The 15,104-nt window shown below is 34.8% G+C and overlaps 1 protein-coding gene across 1 annotated transcript in view; it reads left to right on the forward strand.

Moving 5' to 3' along the window:
• Window positions 1-15,104, forward strand: part of FZD3 (frizzled class receptor 3) — a 102,219-nt gene that overhangs the window by 19,407 nt on the left and 67,708 nt on the right. Inside the window, exon 3 of the mRNA XM_030879126.2 lies at window positions 10,885-11,081. Coding sequence (XP_030734986.1) covers window positions 10,885-11,081 — 197 coding nt within the window. The remainder of the gene's footprint in view (window positions 1-10,884; window positions 11,082-15,104) is intronic.

Genomic DNA, 15,104 nt, shown 5'->3' on the forward strand with positions numbered 1-15,104 from the left:
TCCCACCAGCAGTATATGAGAGATCTACTTTCTCAGCATTCTTACCACCATTTACTATTTTCACTATTTTTTATTCAGCTTTTATAATATGATGTGGTATCTCATGTGGTTTTAATTTGTATTTCCCTCATGTCTAATGATATTGAACATCTTTTCATTTGCCATTCATATATTCTCTTTGATAAAATGTTCATGTCTTTAGTTCATTTTTCAATTGATTTGTTTTTTACTTTTGAGTTTTGAGAGTTCTTTATAAATTCTAGATACAAATCCTTTGTTTGATATGTGGTTTGTAAATAGTTTATCCTGGTCTATAGCTTGCCTTTTCATCCTTTTAACAAGGTCTTTAGGAAAACAGAAGTCTTAAATTTTAATGAAGTTCTATTTACCAATTTCTTTTCCCTCTTACGGACTGTGATTTTGGTGTCATTTCTAAGAACTCTTCAGCCTGGGTCTGGAAGATTCTCTCTCTTTTAAGTTTTATAGCTTTATGTCTTACGTTTAAATCCATGATCAATTTTGAGTTAATTTGTGTAAAGTAAGTTTCATTTTTTTGGCTGTGAATATCCACTAGCTTTAGCACTATTTGTTGAACAGACTATCTATCCTTCCACCATTGAATTGCTTTTGCTTCTTTGTGAAAAATGAGTTGGTTATTCTTGTGTGGATTTATATCTGTGTTCTCTATTCTGTCCTGTTTTATCTTTGTGTCTATTTTACCACCAATACCACAGTGTCTTGATTACTGTTAGCTATATAGTAAGTCTTAAAATTGGAGAGCATGATTTTTCCCACTTTCTTTTTCAAAATTGTTTCAGTTATTCTACTTCTTTTGTTTTTTAAATATAAATTTTAGAATAAGCTTGTCTTTAGCTACTAAAAGCATGCTGGCTTTTGACAGAAATTTCATTAAGTCTAAGGACCATTTGGGGGAAGATTGACACCCTTACATGTTGAGTCTCCAGTCCATGAACAGTGTTGTTATGGATTGACTTGAGTCCCCCTAATAAGCCCTAACCCCCAGTACCTCAGAATGTGACCTTGTTTGGAAATAGCGTCTGGAGTAGTGGAGTACTGAGGTACTTCTACTCCAGTATGACTGGTGTCCTTATAAAAGGTAATTTTGGACACAGGCACACATAGAGGGAAGATATGTGAAGAGGCACAGGGGGAATGCTGTGTGAAGATCGGATTTATGCTGCCACAAGCCAAGGAACTACTAGAAGCTAGGAGAGATACCTGGAACAGATCCTTCCCTAGCACCTTTAGGGGGAGCATGGCTCTGCCAACACCTTGATCTCAGACTTTTAGCTTCCAGAAATGTGAGACAATGAATTTCTGTTGTTTAAGCCACACAGTTTGTGGGACTTTGTTGCAGCAGCCCTAGCAAACCAGTATAACTGTATATCTGTCCATTTATTTGTATCTTCCTTGATTTCATCAGCATTTTATAATTTTCAGCATACAAGCCCTATACATGTCTTGTTGGACATTTACCCAGGTGTTTCTTTTTTTAAAAATAAATGTGATTATAAATATATTGTTTTAACTTAGTTTCTACATGCTCATTATATATAAAAATGCAATTGTATATAGAAATACAATTTTTTGGTATGTTTTCCTTGTATTCTGCAACCTTGTTGAACTTATTAATTCTAGGACGAATACTTTTTTCTTTAAACTAATTTAAAAGTGTTTTTTGAGATTCCTTGAGATATTCTATGTAGATAGTAATGTCATCTGCAAATAGGGACATTTTTCTTTTTCCAATCTCTACACTTTTTATTTCCTTTTCTTGTTTTTGTTTTTTTTAATATATTTATTTATTTATTTTTGGCTGTGTTGGGTCTTCGTTTCTGTGCGAGGGCTTTCTCTAGTTGTGGCATGCGGGGGCCAGTCTTCATCGTGGTGCGCGGGCCTCTGACTATCGCGGCCTCTCTTGTTGAGGAGCACAGGCTCCAGACGCGCAGGCTCAGTAGTCGTGGCTCACGGGCCTAGTTGCTCCGTGGCATGTGGGATCTTCCCAAACCAGGGCTCGAACCCATGTCCCCAGCATTAGCAGGCAGACTCTCAACCACTGCGCCACCAGGGAAGCCCCTCCTTTTCTTGTTTTATTGTGCTGATAGGACTTCCAGTACTATGCTGAGTAAGAGTGGTGAGAGCAGGCATTCTTCCCTTGTTTCCAATCTTAAAGGTAGGAATCCAGTGTTTCACCACAAAGTATGATGTTAACTGTAGGGTTTTTGTATATGTACTTTATCAAGTTGAGGCAGTTACTTTCTGTATGTACTTTGCTGGAAACTTTTGAAAATCATGAATGCTTTTTCTGCATCATTTGGTATGATCATGTGATTTTTTTCTTTGTTATTAGCCTGTTGATTTGGTAGATTACATTGATTGATTTTTGAATATGGAACCAGCTTTGGATTTCTGGAACAAACCCTACTAGGTTGTGGTATATAATGCTTTTAATATATTTTTGGACTTGATTTGCTACTATTTTGTTAAGGATTTTTGCATTTTGTTCACTGGGGGTATTGATCTGTAGTTTTCTTCCTTTGTATTATCTTTGGCTTTAATATTAAGTAATCCTGACTTCATAGAATTTGTTGGGATTAGTTCTCTGCTATTTTCTGGAAGAGATTGTGTAGAATTAGTATTCTTTTAAAATTGTTAGTTAGATTTTACCAGTGAAACCATCTGGCCTGGATATCTTTTTTAGGAGGTTTTAAAATACAGATTCAATTTCTTGAATAGTTAGAAGACTATTCAGATTATCAGTTTCATCTTGGGTGAGTTTTGGTAGTCTGGCTTCTGAGGAATTGGTCCACTTCATCTAGTTTATGTGCATAGAGTTGTTTGTAATATTCCTTATTGTATTTTTAATGTCGGCAGTCTCTAGTGATAACCTCTTTCATTCTTGATATTGGTAAGTTGTGTTCCTTTCTCTCATTCTTTTTTTAATCATTGTTACTAGAAGCCTATCAATTTTACAGATATTTTCAAAGAACCAGCTCTTGGGTTGAGTGATTTTTTTTTTTTTTTCCTATTGCCCTTCTTTGTTTTCAGTGTCATTGATTTCTATTCTTTATTATTTCCTTCCCTTTGCTTTTGGTTTATTTTGCTCTTTTTGGTTATTATGAATAATGCTCCTCTGATATGAACATTCATATACAAATTTTTGCTTGAACATGATTTTAAATTATTTTGGATATATTCCTAGGAGTGGAATTGCTGGATCATGTGGTAATTTTATGTTTAACTTCTTGAGGAGTCACCAAACTGTTTTCTCTAGTGGTTGCCTTATTTTACATTCCCATCAGCAAATGTATGGGGGTTCTGATTTCTTACCAACACTTGTTATTTTCTGTTTTTTAGATGGGGTTGTGGGTGTGATGTTGTATCTCATTGTGGTTTTGATTTGCGTTTCCTAATGACTAATGACATTGATCATCTTTTCATGTGCTTATTTGGTCATTGCATGACTCCTTTGGAGAAATGTTTGTTCAGGTGTTTTTGCCCATCTAAAAAATTGGGTTTTTTTTTTTTGAGTTACAGGAATTCTTTATGTATTCTGGATACTAGACCCTTATCAGATATATGATTTGCAAATATTTTTCACTGTGTGGATTGTCTTGTTCACTCTGCTTCTGCTAGTGTCCTTTAATACACAAGAGCTTTTACTTTTGATGAAGTCCAATTTATTTTTTCTTTTGTGCTTGTGTTTTTGGTGTTTAAGAAACCATTGACAAAGCCAGGGTCATGAAGATTTACCCTTATGCTTTCTTCTACAGGTTTCATAGATTTTGCTCTTACATTTAGGCCTTTGATCCATTTTGAGTTAATTTGGATGTGATGTGAGGCAATCAGCCAATTTTATTCTTATGCATGTGAATACTCAGTTGTCTCAGCACCATTTGTTGAAGAGACTATTGGTACCTTTAGGTACCAGGTGGTCTTGGTACCTTTGTGAAAATTAATTGACACACATGTGAAGGTTTATTTCTGTATTCCCAGTTGTATTCCATTGGTCTGTATGTCTAGCATTATGCTGGTACCATACTGTTTTGGTTGCTATATCTTTGTAATAAGTTTTAAAGTGGGAACGTTTTGTTCTTTATTTTCAAGGTTGTTTTGACTGTTCGGAGTTTCTTGCATTCCGTATGAATTTCAGGATCCGCTTCTCCATTTTGGCAAAAAAAGGCCATTGGGAGTTTTGAAGGGACTACATTGAATCTGTAGATCAGTTTATGGAGTATTGCCATTTTAACAACATTAAGTCTTCCAATCCATGAATATGGGAAGTTTTTATGTTTATTAGGTCTTCTTTGATTTCTTTCAACAGTATTTTGTAGTTTTCTGTTTTGCATCACATTGGTTAAATTTATTCCTAAGTACTTATTCTTTTTAATGCTCTTATAAATGGAATTGTTTTTTAATTTCCTCTTCTTTTGGCTTTTTTTGAAGTTTATTTTTAATGTATTTACTACAGTTATATTTCTATCAACTGTAGAAATACAGTTGATTTTTTTTTTCTATATTGACTTTGTATCCAGTGACTCTAAATTTATTTATTTGATGGTTTATAGATTACTTTAGATTTTCTTTGTAACAACCATGTTTTGTTAGTCTGGTTCAATTAGGAGACAGAACCACTCAGTGATTTAAACAAGGGAAGTGTAATATGAATAATTAATAAACTATTAAAGAAGAATAATTATAAGATATATAGAGAGCTCTACAGGGTTCTCTAGGGCTGAGGGACAATCTTAGAAGGGGCCCCCACCCCAAGGCTAAGACCTTAGTTGTACAGGATATAGTTACAGCTCACTAGGTAGCAGAGAACATCACAGGGTTGCTTGGGCCAGAGCTGGTCCACAGTTACCAGGCAAGCAGGACGCAACCCTTCAGGGCATAGGCAACTATTGGGTAAATAGAGAGAGTCAGGGCACTGCTGCAGGCAGGAGGCCTTGAGCCTACAGTGTCTATTTTGGGAGGGCTACAGGAAGGTGTTTACTAGGCTGGGCTGGGACTGTGAGGTTGATGAAGGATCATTCTAGGCACATGGGCATAGATTTCCTCACATTTACACTGCTGACTATGCAGCAGCCCCAACCAACAAGAGAAGCCCCCTTCATCCTGCAGTATTTCTCCAACACTATTGAGACAGTTTAAAATCATGTTCAATGTAAAGAAATGATGAAAGGAATCCCATCCATTATCACAGAGCATGTGTTGAAGGGTGAGTTTGGAACAGAGATACAAATTTGGTAACTGGAGCACATGTCATCTGTGTATAATGACAGTTTCTTTCCAGTTCATATACCTTTTATTTCTTCTTTCTTTCTTTTTTTTTTTCCCTGACAAAGCAAGAGACTTTATTAGGAAGGGGCTCCTGGGTGGAGAACAGCAGGGTAAGGGAACCCAGAAGAACTGCTCTCTGTATTTCTTTCCTTCTAATCCTTTACCTTTTATTTCTTCTTGATGCTCTAGCGAGGACTTCCAATACAGTGTTTAATAGGTGATAACAGGTACTTTTGCCTCATCTTTGATCTCAGGGGACGCTTTCAGTCATTTACTACAAGGTATGAGGTTTGCTATGGTTTGATGTATATGCTTTCTATAGGATTGAGGAAATTCCCTTCTTAGTCTGTTAAGAGTTTTCATAATAAATGGGTGTTGGATTTCATCAAATGCTTTTATTGCCTCTGTTGAATAGATTGTGTGATTTCCTGCCCTTTTTCTGTGAATGCCATTAATTGCATTAACTGATTTTTCAAATGTTAACCAGCATTGTATCCTTGGAACAAAACTTTATTTGGTGTGATATATTATTCTTTTTTATATTGTTCTGGATTAATTTACTGATTTGGGATATGATTTTTACATCTATGGTCATGAAATGTGATTTTCCTTTCTTATATAGTCCCTGTTGGGTTTTGTTATAAAAATTATGCTGGTTTTGTGAGTTGAGAAAGTTTCCTTTTTTGGGGAAGAGTTTGTATATGATTGCTGTTAACTTTTTCCTTAAACGTTTGATAAATTTTTTCTAGTGAAACCATCTTGGCTTGGAGTTTTTTTGGGGGGATAGTTTCTAATGGTGGCTTAAATTTCTTCATAAATGTTGATAGAAAACTAGATTTTATATTTCTTCTTTTATGATTTTTGGTAAATTGTGATCTTTTTCCAAGGAATTAGTTCATGTCATCCTAACATGTCGAATTTATTATTTATAGTATCCTCATTATATTTGTAGTAATTTTCTGTCCTTCATTCCTGATATTGGTAATTTGTGGGTTTTTTCCTCTTTTACTAATTATTGCCTTTTTTCTACTTTCTCTAGGTTTGATTGGCCATTCTTTTTCCAGCTTCTTGAGATGGAGCTTACCATTGGTTGTTTTTCAGGCTTTCTTATTTTCTGACATATGCATATCAGGTTATAAATTTCCTCTGAGTATAGCTTTTGCTGACATTTTACTTATTGTCTTTACTACTTAATTCTAAATGTAGATTATACATATATATAAACATTAAAATGTAATATATATAATTATATACAATTTAAATTTCAATTATGATTTCCTTTGTTGATTATGAGTTATTTAGAAGTTTTTTTGTCTAATTTCCAAACAGCCAAACAGTTGGGTATTTTCTAGGGTTCTTTTTGTAATTGATATCTACCTTAATTCCATTTTAGTCATAGAACAGTCTGAATGGTTTTAGTACTAAGAAGTTTTTTGTGGCTTATTTTAGGACTTACAGTATGGCCAGTTTTGGTAAAGATTCCATGTGTATGTTAAATAGGTTCCACTCATTGTTGGGTGCCATGATTATAAATATGTTGTTTAGGTCAAGTTTCTAATTGACTTGTTTAGATTTTCTGTATTCTCATAGAATTTTTGTCTCACTCTTCTTATTGAGAGAAGTGTATCAAACTCACTCTGATTGTGGATTTGTGTATGTCCCATTTTACTTCTGTTTTTTATTAAAATAATTTAAAGCTGTGTTAAGTGGTACATATATGTTTAGATTTACTTTTTAGTCATGGTGAATTGATTCTTTTATTTTGTCTTTAAGAAATGACCTTCTTTATCTCTGGGAACACTCCTTGTCATAAAGTGTAGTCTTGTTTTTGGTTGGTTCTTTCATTGTTTATTGTTTGCCGTTTTTTTAGTTTTAACCTATCTCTATCCTTATATTGAAAAACGTGTCTTTGTAAACGGCATAGGGTTTTTTTGTTTTGTTTTGATTTGATTTGTACCTAGTCAAACAACTTTACTCTTTTACATAGTCTTTAGGCCATTTATATATAATGCAATTAGTGATGTACTTGGGTTAATATCTACTATCTTATTACTTGATTTCAATTTTTCCAAACTGTTTTGTCTTCTTTTTTCTCTGCTGTCTTGACTTCTTTTGTATTGTTCTATTTCTCTTTATTACCTTGTTAGTTGTGCATTCTTTTATTGCTTACCCTAGAAATTATATGTACCCTTGACTTATAGTATTATAGTAAAAATAATAACTTCGATCACTCTCCCATTAGTCTTCCTCTGACCCCCATCTTTATCATTTTATTATTACACATATTAATTTACATGTATTTTGTATGTATTTTAAGACATTATTTTCATTTGTTTATTTTTTAAACTTTTCATATTTTTGTCTCTGCATTGGGTTTTTTAAAAAATTATTTTATTTATTTATTTATTTTTGGCTGCGTTGGGTCTTTGTTGCTGCATGCGGGCTTTTTCTAGTTGCAGTGAGCAGGGACCATTCTTCATTGCGGTGCACAGACTTCTCATTGCAGTGCGCGGGCTTCTCATTGCAGTGGCTTCTCTTGTTGCAGAGCATGATCTCTAGGCTCACAGGCTTCAGTAGTTGTGGCTTGCAGACTCCAGAGCGCAGGCTCAGCAGTTGTGGTGCATGGGCTTAGTTGCTCCGCAGCATGTGGGATCTTCCTGGACCAGGGCTCGAACCCCTGTCCCCTACATTGGCAGGCGGATTCTTAACCACTGTGCCACCAGGGAAGCCCCCATTATTGTTTGTTTATACAGAGAATATTTATATTTTCCCACATATTCACCTCTTTTGTTGCTTTTAATTCCTTTTGAATTTTCATCTTAGATTATTTTTCTTTTGTCTTCTAGTGCAGGTTTGCTAGTGACTAGTTTTCTCAGTTTTTTGTCTGTCTGAAGATGTCTTTACTTTGCCTTCACTTATAAAGGGTATTTTTGCTGGCCATAGAGTTATGGTGAGCAGTTGTTTTCTCTCAGCTCTTTAAGTAGTCATTCTGTTGTTTTATAGTATTCGAAAGTCCAACAACAGTTGTTCTGTTGAAGGTAAGGTGTCTTTTTTCCCACTGGCTGCTTTTAAGATGTTTTTCTTTGGTTTTCAGCGATTTAAATGAGATATGCTTAGGTGTCTTTTTTTAATTATATTTATTCTTCTGGGGATTTGCAGAACTTTTTGAATCTGTGGGTTGTTGTCTTTAATCAGTTTTGACAAATCCTTGGCCATCATCTTTTAATATATTGCCTCTGCTCATTCCCTCTTTCCTCTTTTGAGGTTTCAGTTATGCATATTTTAGATTTTTTTCATGTGTTTTACGTGTCTGTTATGCTCTTTTCTGTATTTTTCAGTATTTTTTGATCTGTGTGCTTCTGTTTGGATATTTCCTATTGCCTTGTTTTCCATTCTTCCAGTTCTATCTTCTGACATATCTAATAAGTTCTTAATTTCAGCATTTATGTATTGCACTTATAAAATTTTTCTTTGGTTCCTCTTATGATAGATTCCAATTTTCTGGAATTCTTCATCTTTTATTTTCTTGAACATATTTCTTATATACAGTCTTGTCTACTAAGTCCAATAGCTGGGATTACCAAAACACTGTAATTTTTTCTTTTGTTTTTCAGTCATATGGTCCTGTCTCTTGGAATGCCTAGTATTTTTAATTGAGTAGTAGACATTACAAAATATTGGTGAGCTTCTACATGATGTTATATTACTACTCCAGAGAAAGCTCACCCTTTCTTCTGCTTAGCAGATAAATGGGGGCTGATCACCTTAATTCAGTGAGGGACTGAGCTGAGTTGAGGCTGGGTTTCATTTTTCATAGGTCTCTGCCTCCCTGTCATTTGCCCTTGCTACTGAAGTGTAGTCACTCAGGGGCTTCCAGCTGAGAGTGTGGTATGTTCATTTCCCACTTCCCCTGGCAAGACTTGAACCTCTAATTCATGTTTCCTCATACTGATAAAACTTCCAAAATCTCCACTCTGCTTTTCAGAGCTTTCTCCTTAGCTTCCTAGCCTCCTTCCCTGTGTAGCTTCAGAATTTTCAAATATCTTGAAGGGAAAACTGGCTCTTTGTCAGGCCCAATTCTAGGTACTTCCCCTTTTCACCCATCTGTTCCTTTTGTTTCTCATTTTGTCTGTAGTCTTTTTTTTTTTAATTGGAGCATAGTTGATTAACAATGTTGTGTTAGTTTCAGGTGTATAGCAAAGTGATTCAGTTATACATATACATGTATTATTTCTAGTCTTGCAAGACTACCAGAGCTCTGCTGGTTTCTTGGTTCTCTAGCACCAGCCTAGGCTTGATTCTCAGCTTCTTGCCTTATACCCAGATTCAACAGATACCTCCTTGGAAAAGTGGCTGCACTTATCAGGCCACCACTCCATGCTTCCGAGCTCTCTAGATTCTTGGTCTGTCTAGTTCTTTTCCTTCACTACTTCTCTAATAGCTTTAAATAGGTATTTTTAAAACTTTCTTTCCTGTATTTTGAAGTTGTTCTTGATGGAAACATTGATTTAACACAAATTACCTGTTCATACTTGGAAGTGATAGTCACATATAGTTTATTGTTATATATCAGTTATCACATCCATTATAGTTAACTTCTTTGACACCAGTTTCTTTAAGAGACTTGGTTTTCTGACTGTGTTGTGTATAGAAGGACTCTGGAAAATGTTTTATATCGATGTAGAAATAAGTTGATTGAGTCTTAATGGAAAGGCCTGGTGGTGAGAACATCTGTTATCAGTTCAAAATCAGCAGTGACTCTGAAACTGTTATATAAACAAGTGGAAAAGATATTTGGTAGTCAAAAGCCTAGATGCACATTTCTTGGGATAATTGATCTATTCCTATGGTTATAATGATGATTTTAGTATGGTTTTATGTTTGGGGCCACTGTTTTTTCTTTTTGTTTCCTTAATATCAGCTTAACATTGTGAGCTCTGTTTACATCATGTGATTTCAGAGTTGAAAGAACTCCCGTTTTTTAAAAAGAATTTTTTTAATGTACAAAGAAAAAGAAAATGTAAGACCAAAGTGAGATCTCTTACTACCTCCCACCCTCAAAATATGTACTACTGTGTATAACTACTTCTCTTCCTCCCCCACCCTTTCCTTTCACTTCTTGTCCTCTCTCTCCTATTGATACACGTCAATTGAAGAAAATATAGAAATTGAAATACATAAAAAGAAGAAAATTTAAATCTCTTGTAATCCTATCACCAAGCACTAATCACACTTCTGAGCGTTTGACACATATCTTTTGTGGATTTTTCTATGTAAAATGCATCATATTGTTGTTAATGGTTCTCAGCCAGGCCTTTTCATTAATATCACCTGTAACAATTAAAATATGTATAGATTCTGGGATACACCTCATACTTAACCAAATCAGAATCTCCAGGGATAGGGCTAAGAGGGTTTCGTTGAAAAAAACAAACTCCCTCCCCTTTAGAAAATTTTAATTGCCTTCAGAAATCTTCTAAAACAGATTAAAAAAAAAAAGAATATTGCCGTATTATATGTAGAAAACTTTAACTTGTATGCAACTCTTTATCTAATGATTTGATTTTAACTTTCTCCTAGCCATTCCACCCTATGGTGAATTTGGATTGTTCTCGGGATTTCCGGCCATTTCTTTGTGCACTCTACGCTCCTATTTGTATGGAATACGGACGTGTCACACTTCCCTGCCGTAGGCTCTGTCAACGGGCTTACAGTGAGTGTTCGAAGCTCATGGAGATGTTTGGTGTTCCTTGGCCTGAAGATATGGAATGCAGTAGGTGCGAAAATCATAGATTTTCATGGACCATTACTTATGTTGCAGTATATTTAAAATTATTTGTCTTCTGGTTCATCAGTTTTTAAGAACTTTTTTGAAGTGTGTATATTAGTCATAATTGTGAACAGCAGTTTCATGGCCTCAGAGCTGTTCATTTCCTTAGGAATTTGGAAGCACTAAATGAAAAAGATGGGAAAAGAAAAACATTCTATGAAGAAATTTTTTAAATAATCAAATTAAGAAAAACATAATCAAGATATTGCTTGTTGATTTCTCTCCCTTACAGATTTTTTCTGGTTATAAAAGTAATGCCATTTATTAAAAAATTAGAAAATATAGAGAATATAATCATTTGTTACCTCATTATTAAATATGTTTAATGATTTTAATGGGACTCAAATATCTTTATGATTTAAATGTGTTAATGACTACAGTAGTCCTGTCAGTTCCGTTTTTGTCATGTATTAATATACCCAGACCCAGAAAATGTCAGATACTTTTCAAATCACTTCCAATATATAGATTGTAAGCATTTCCTAAAGGTTTGAGGATATTTACCAGACAGTGTTATAGATTGGTACGAGAGAACATTATTATTAGTTATAACATATACAGTAGTAATACTGTATTTCTTGTATAATAATGTTGTGCCTTTTGTATTCTTAGAGTTTCAAGGATAAAGAATAAGATGAACACTTATATAACTCTTATTACCTAGCTTTGTCCAATCTTACTATTTTGCAATGTTTGTTTCAGATTTTCCTTTTTTTTTTTTTTTTGGCTGCACCACATGACTTTTGGGATCTTAGATCCCCAACCAGGGATTGAACCCAGGGCCCTGTCAGTGAGAGCACCGAGTCCTAACCACTGGACTGCCAGGGAAGTCCCCAGATTTCTTTTTTTTAAGAAATAAAACAGTACAGATAGAGTTGAAGTTTCCTTTCTTAGTACCCATCTTGATTGCATTTCCTTCTTCTCTCCCCAGAGATGAGATAATCATTATGTTGAATTTGTTGTTAATCATTCCTATCTTTGTTTTTATACTCTTACTACATATATACATATCCATAAACAACATTAAATTTTTTTTACATGTATCTGTGTTTATATCTGTAACTCTGGTTCATTCCTCTTAATTGCTGTATAATGGCCAATTGTATTACCATCCTATAGTTATTTAGCCATCTCCTACTGATGATCATTTAAGTTACTTCTCGGTTTTTGCTATTATGGGCAGTGCTGCACAGAACACTTTTTTCTCCTTCATGTTTAAAATTAATTTGTTTATCATATGACAGTAGCCCTTGGAGACAGGTGAAAGGCACATGTTGTTACTCTCATTTGACAGATGGAAGAACTTAATAAAACATGTATTAGTTACTTGTAGTCAGTTCACTGGCATTTTGCTTTCTCATATTTGTCTGCTCTATTTCCCACCTATTTAACACACTCTCTTATCTACCCCATCAAACCCTTCATCCACTTTCTCCCCAAAACCTGGTAATATTTATAGTCCCGCTTTCAGAAGTTTGTAGATTTCTTGGTATTTATAACAACAGTTATGAATTACCTGGGCAGGAACCCTATTTTATGTTTTTTGTATCTAACTCCTATTGTTTAGTGGTCTTTTTATTTTAATAGGTTTTATACAAGTATAGAAGTGTCATTATGATCTATGTTTATTTGTTTTGATAGGGTTAAATCTGTTTTATGTCCTCAGTATTGCCTGGGATTGTCTAACTCTTAAATTCTGGCAAACCAATCTTTCATAATAACATTTCATTCTTCCACATCTCTCATATCCTTGTTCCTACTGTACCTGTTTTTCAACTTCATGGACACCCTCAGACTTTTGGGTTCTCCCCCACGCCCCTTATAGCTCCCTTCTTGATCTTACTTATTTTCTTACTTAGGTTAAGCTTTGTGGTCCATCACATAAAGTAATACTTTTGCTAGCAGTTTCAACTCATTCCTTCCACTGTACTTGTTCAGATCTCCAGCTCAACTAATTTCTTACAAATTAATTATGTTGCATATTTAATGATTTAAACCATAGCAACTTTTTTTTTTAACTACCCCAGATCTCTACCATTGTTTTATTATGTTTGCTTTTCACATTTGTCCATCCCTCTATTGATCCATTAATCTACCTTATACTTTGTATTTCAAAGTAAATTAGAGACAACAGTTATTGCCCTCACAAATATTTTATCAGGTCTTTCACTAACTAGAATTCAACATTTGTCTACAGTTTTTTCTTTCAGTTTAAAACTTTACAAGGAAATGCACAAATCTAAAGATATCTGAGTTTTGACAAGTGCCTGCACCTGAGTAAGCCAAATCCTCAGAAAGATGTAGAACATCATCATTACCATTACCTCATGCCCTCATGCTCCTTGATGGTCAATCCTTGTCTATACCATCCTCTGGAAGAAACTACTGTTTAACATCCTTCCAAAGTATCAATAATTACTTTGTCTATTCTAGAACTTCATACAAATGGAGTCATACAATATGTACTTGTTGTGTAACTCTTCTTTTGCTCAGGTTGAGATTGCCCTTCTTTGCTCTATTTTCAAGACTCATTAATATGTTCTTGTGTTCATCAGTAGTGCTTTTTCTTGCTGAGTAGTCTTCCATTGTATAAATATACTGTATTTTGCTTATCCATTTTCCTATTGATAGACATTTTAAACCATAGCAACTCTATTTGCTCTTTGTCTTTGGTCAGTTTCCAATTTGGTCAACAAGAAAATTTCTGTTCATTCTCCTCAGCACTTATGCCAAATCTATGTCACTCATTTCAAACCCATATTTCACCTTTATTCTGTATTTGACCCGTATTCCCCTCAACCTTAGCCTGTCCTCCTTTCCTGAAAATCCATTAGGCCATTTTGCATGAACTGTTGTGGTCTGCTACATCTCAGACCAGTCCTTTTCAATTTATTTTCTTGCATCCTCTTCCTCTTTCTGGTGTTTCTTAGAGTTCTGTTCCTGTTTTTTTTGATTCTGCATGCTTTCCCTGGATAATCCCATCTCACTGATTTTAATTCTTATTCATATGCTGATGGATCCTAAGTCTAAGTCTGTAGCCTTGGCATCTTTCTGCTAAGTTCCAAATCTGCATATCCAGCAGCCACTGGTAACCTGAATTTGTCTCAAATACCTCAATTTTAACATGTCGAAAATTGATTTTACTCCTTGCTCATTTTTTTTATTCCTGGAAGGCATAGTCCTCCTTCATTGACCTAAGCTCCCACATCCAGTCAGTTATAAATTCTGTTGCTTTTATCTAAATAATTTCATAGCTGTCTCATTCTCACTGCCTTATCTGGTTTTAGTTATGGCTCAACTGATATCTCTGCTCTCATTTTTGCCCAGCTCAAGTGTCTTCCACACTCCTTCTAGTCATCTTTCTAATTACTTGGTGAGGGCTATATGAATATATTTATTCAACTATATGAGGGCTATATGATAAATTTATTCAATTTATCATCAATTCAGCAAATATTAATTGGATGTCTTCTGTGTGCTAGACACTATTCTAGATAGCGAAGGTGAGTAGTGAACAAAACGTAGTCTCTGTTCTTACGGAGCTAAAATTCTAGTTGTGGTGGTAGTAGTAGGAGATAAATAAATAGATAATGTCAGATGGTCATGAATGTTAATAAGAAAGAATAGAGTTAGGTGATAGTGATACAATATGGGGAAGCAGAAGGACTCTATTTTCTATGGAGATGTTGAGGAAGTCCTTTTCAATAAGGAGGCAGTGAGACAGGAATCTGAATGAAATGAGAGAACAGGTTATATAGATATCTAGGGAAGAACAGTCCAGGCAGAAGAAGCAGAGCAACAAGTGCAAAGGCTCTGAAGTGGAAGCATGCTGGTATATTCACAGGACACCAAAGAGGCTGGAGCCAAGTGAGTAAGGGAGAAGGGAAGGAAATAAGATCAGAAAAGGACTGGGGGTGGGTCTTTAGAGCTCTCTTACGGAATTTGGATTTGACTGAGTGAGAAGGGAAGC

Source organism: Globicephala melas, chromosome 6 (genome assembly GCF_963455315.2).
Source record: "Globicephala melas chromosome 6, mGloMel1.2, whole genome shotgun sequence".
NCBI classification, from domain to species: domain Eukaryota; kingdom Metazoa; phylum Chordata; class Mammalia; order Artiodactyla; family Delphinidae; genus Globicephala; species Globicephala melas.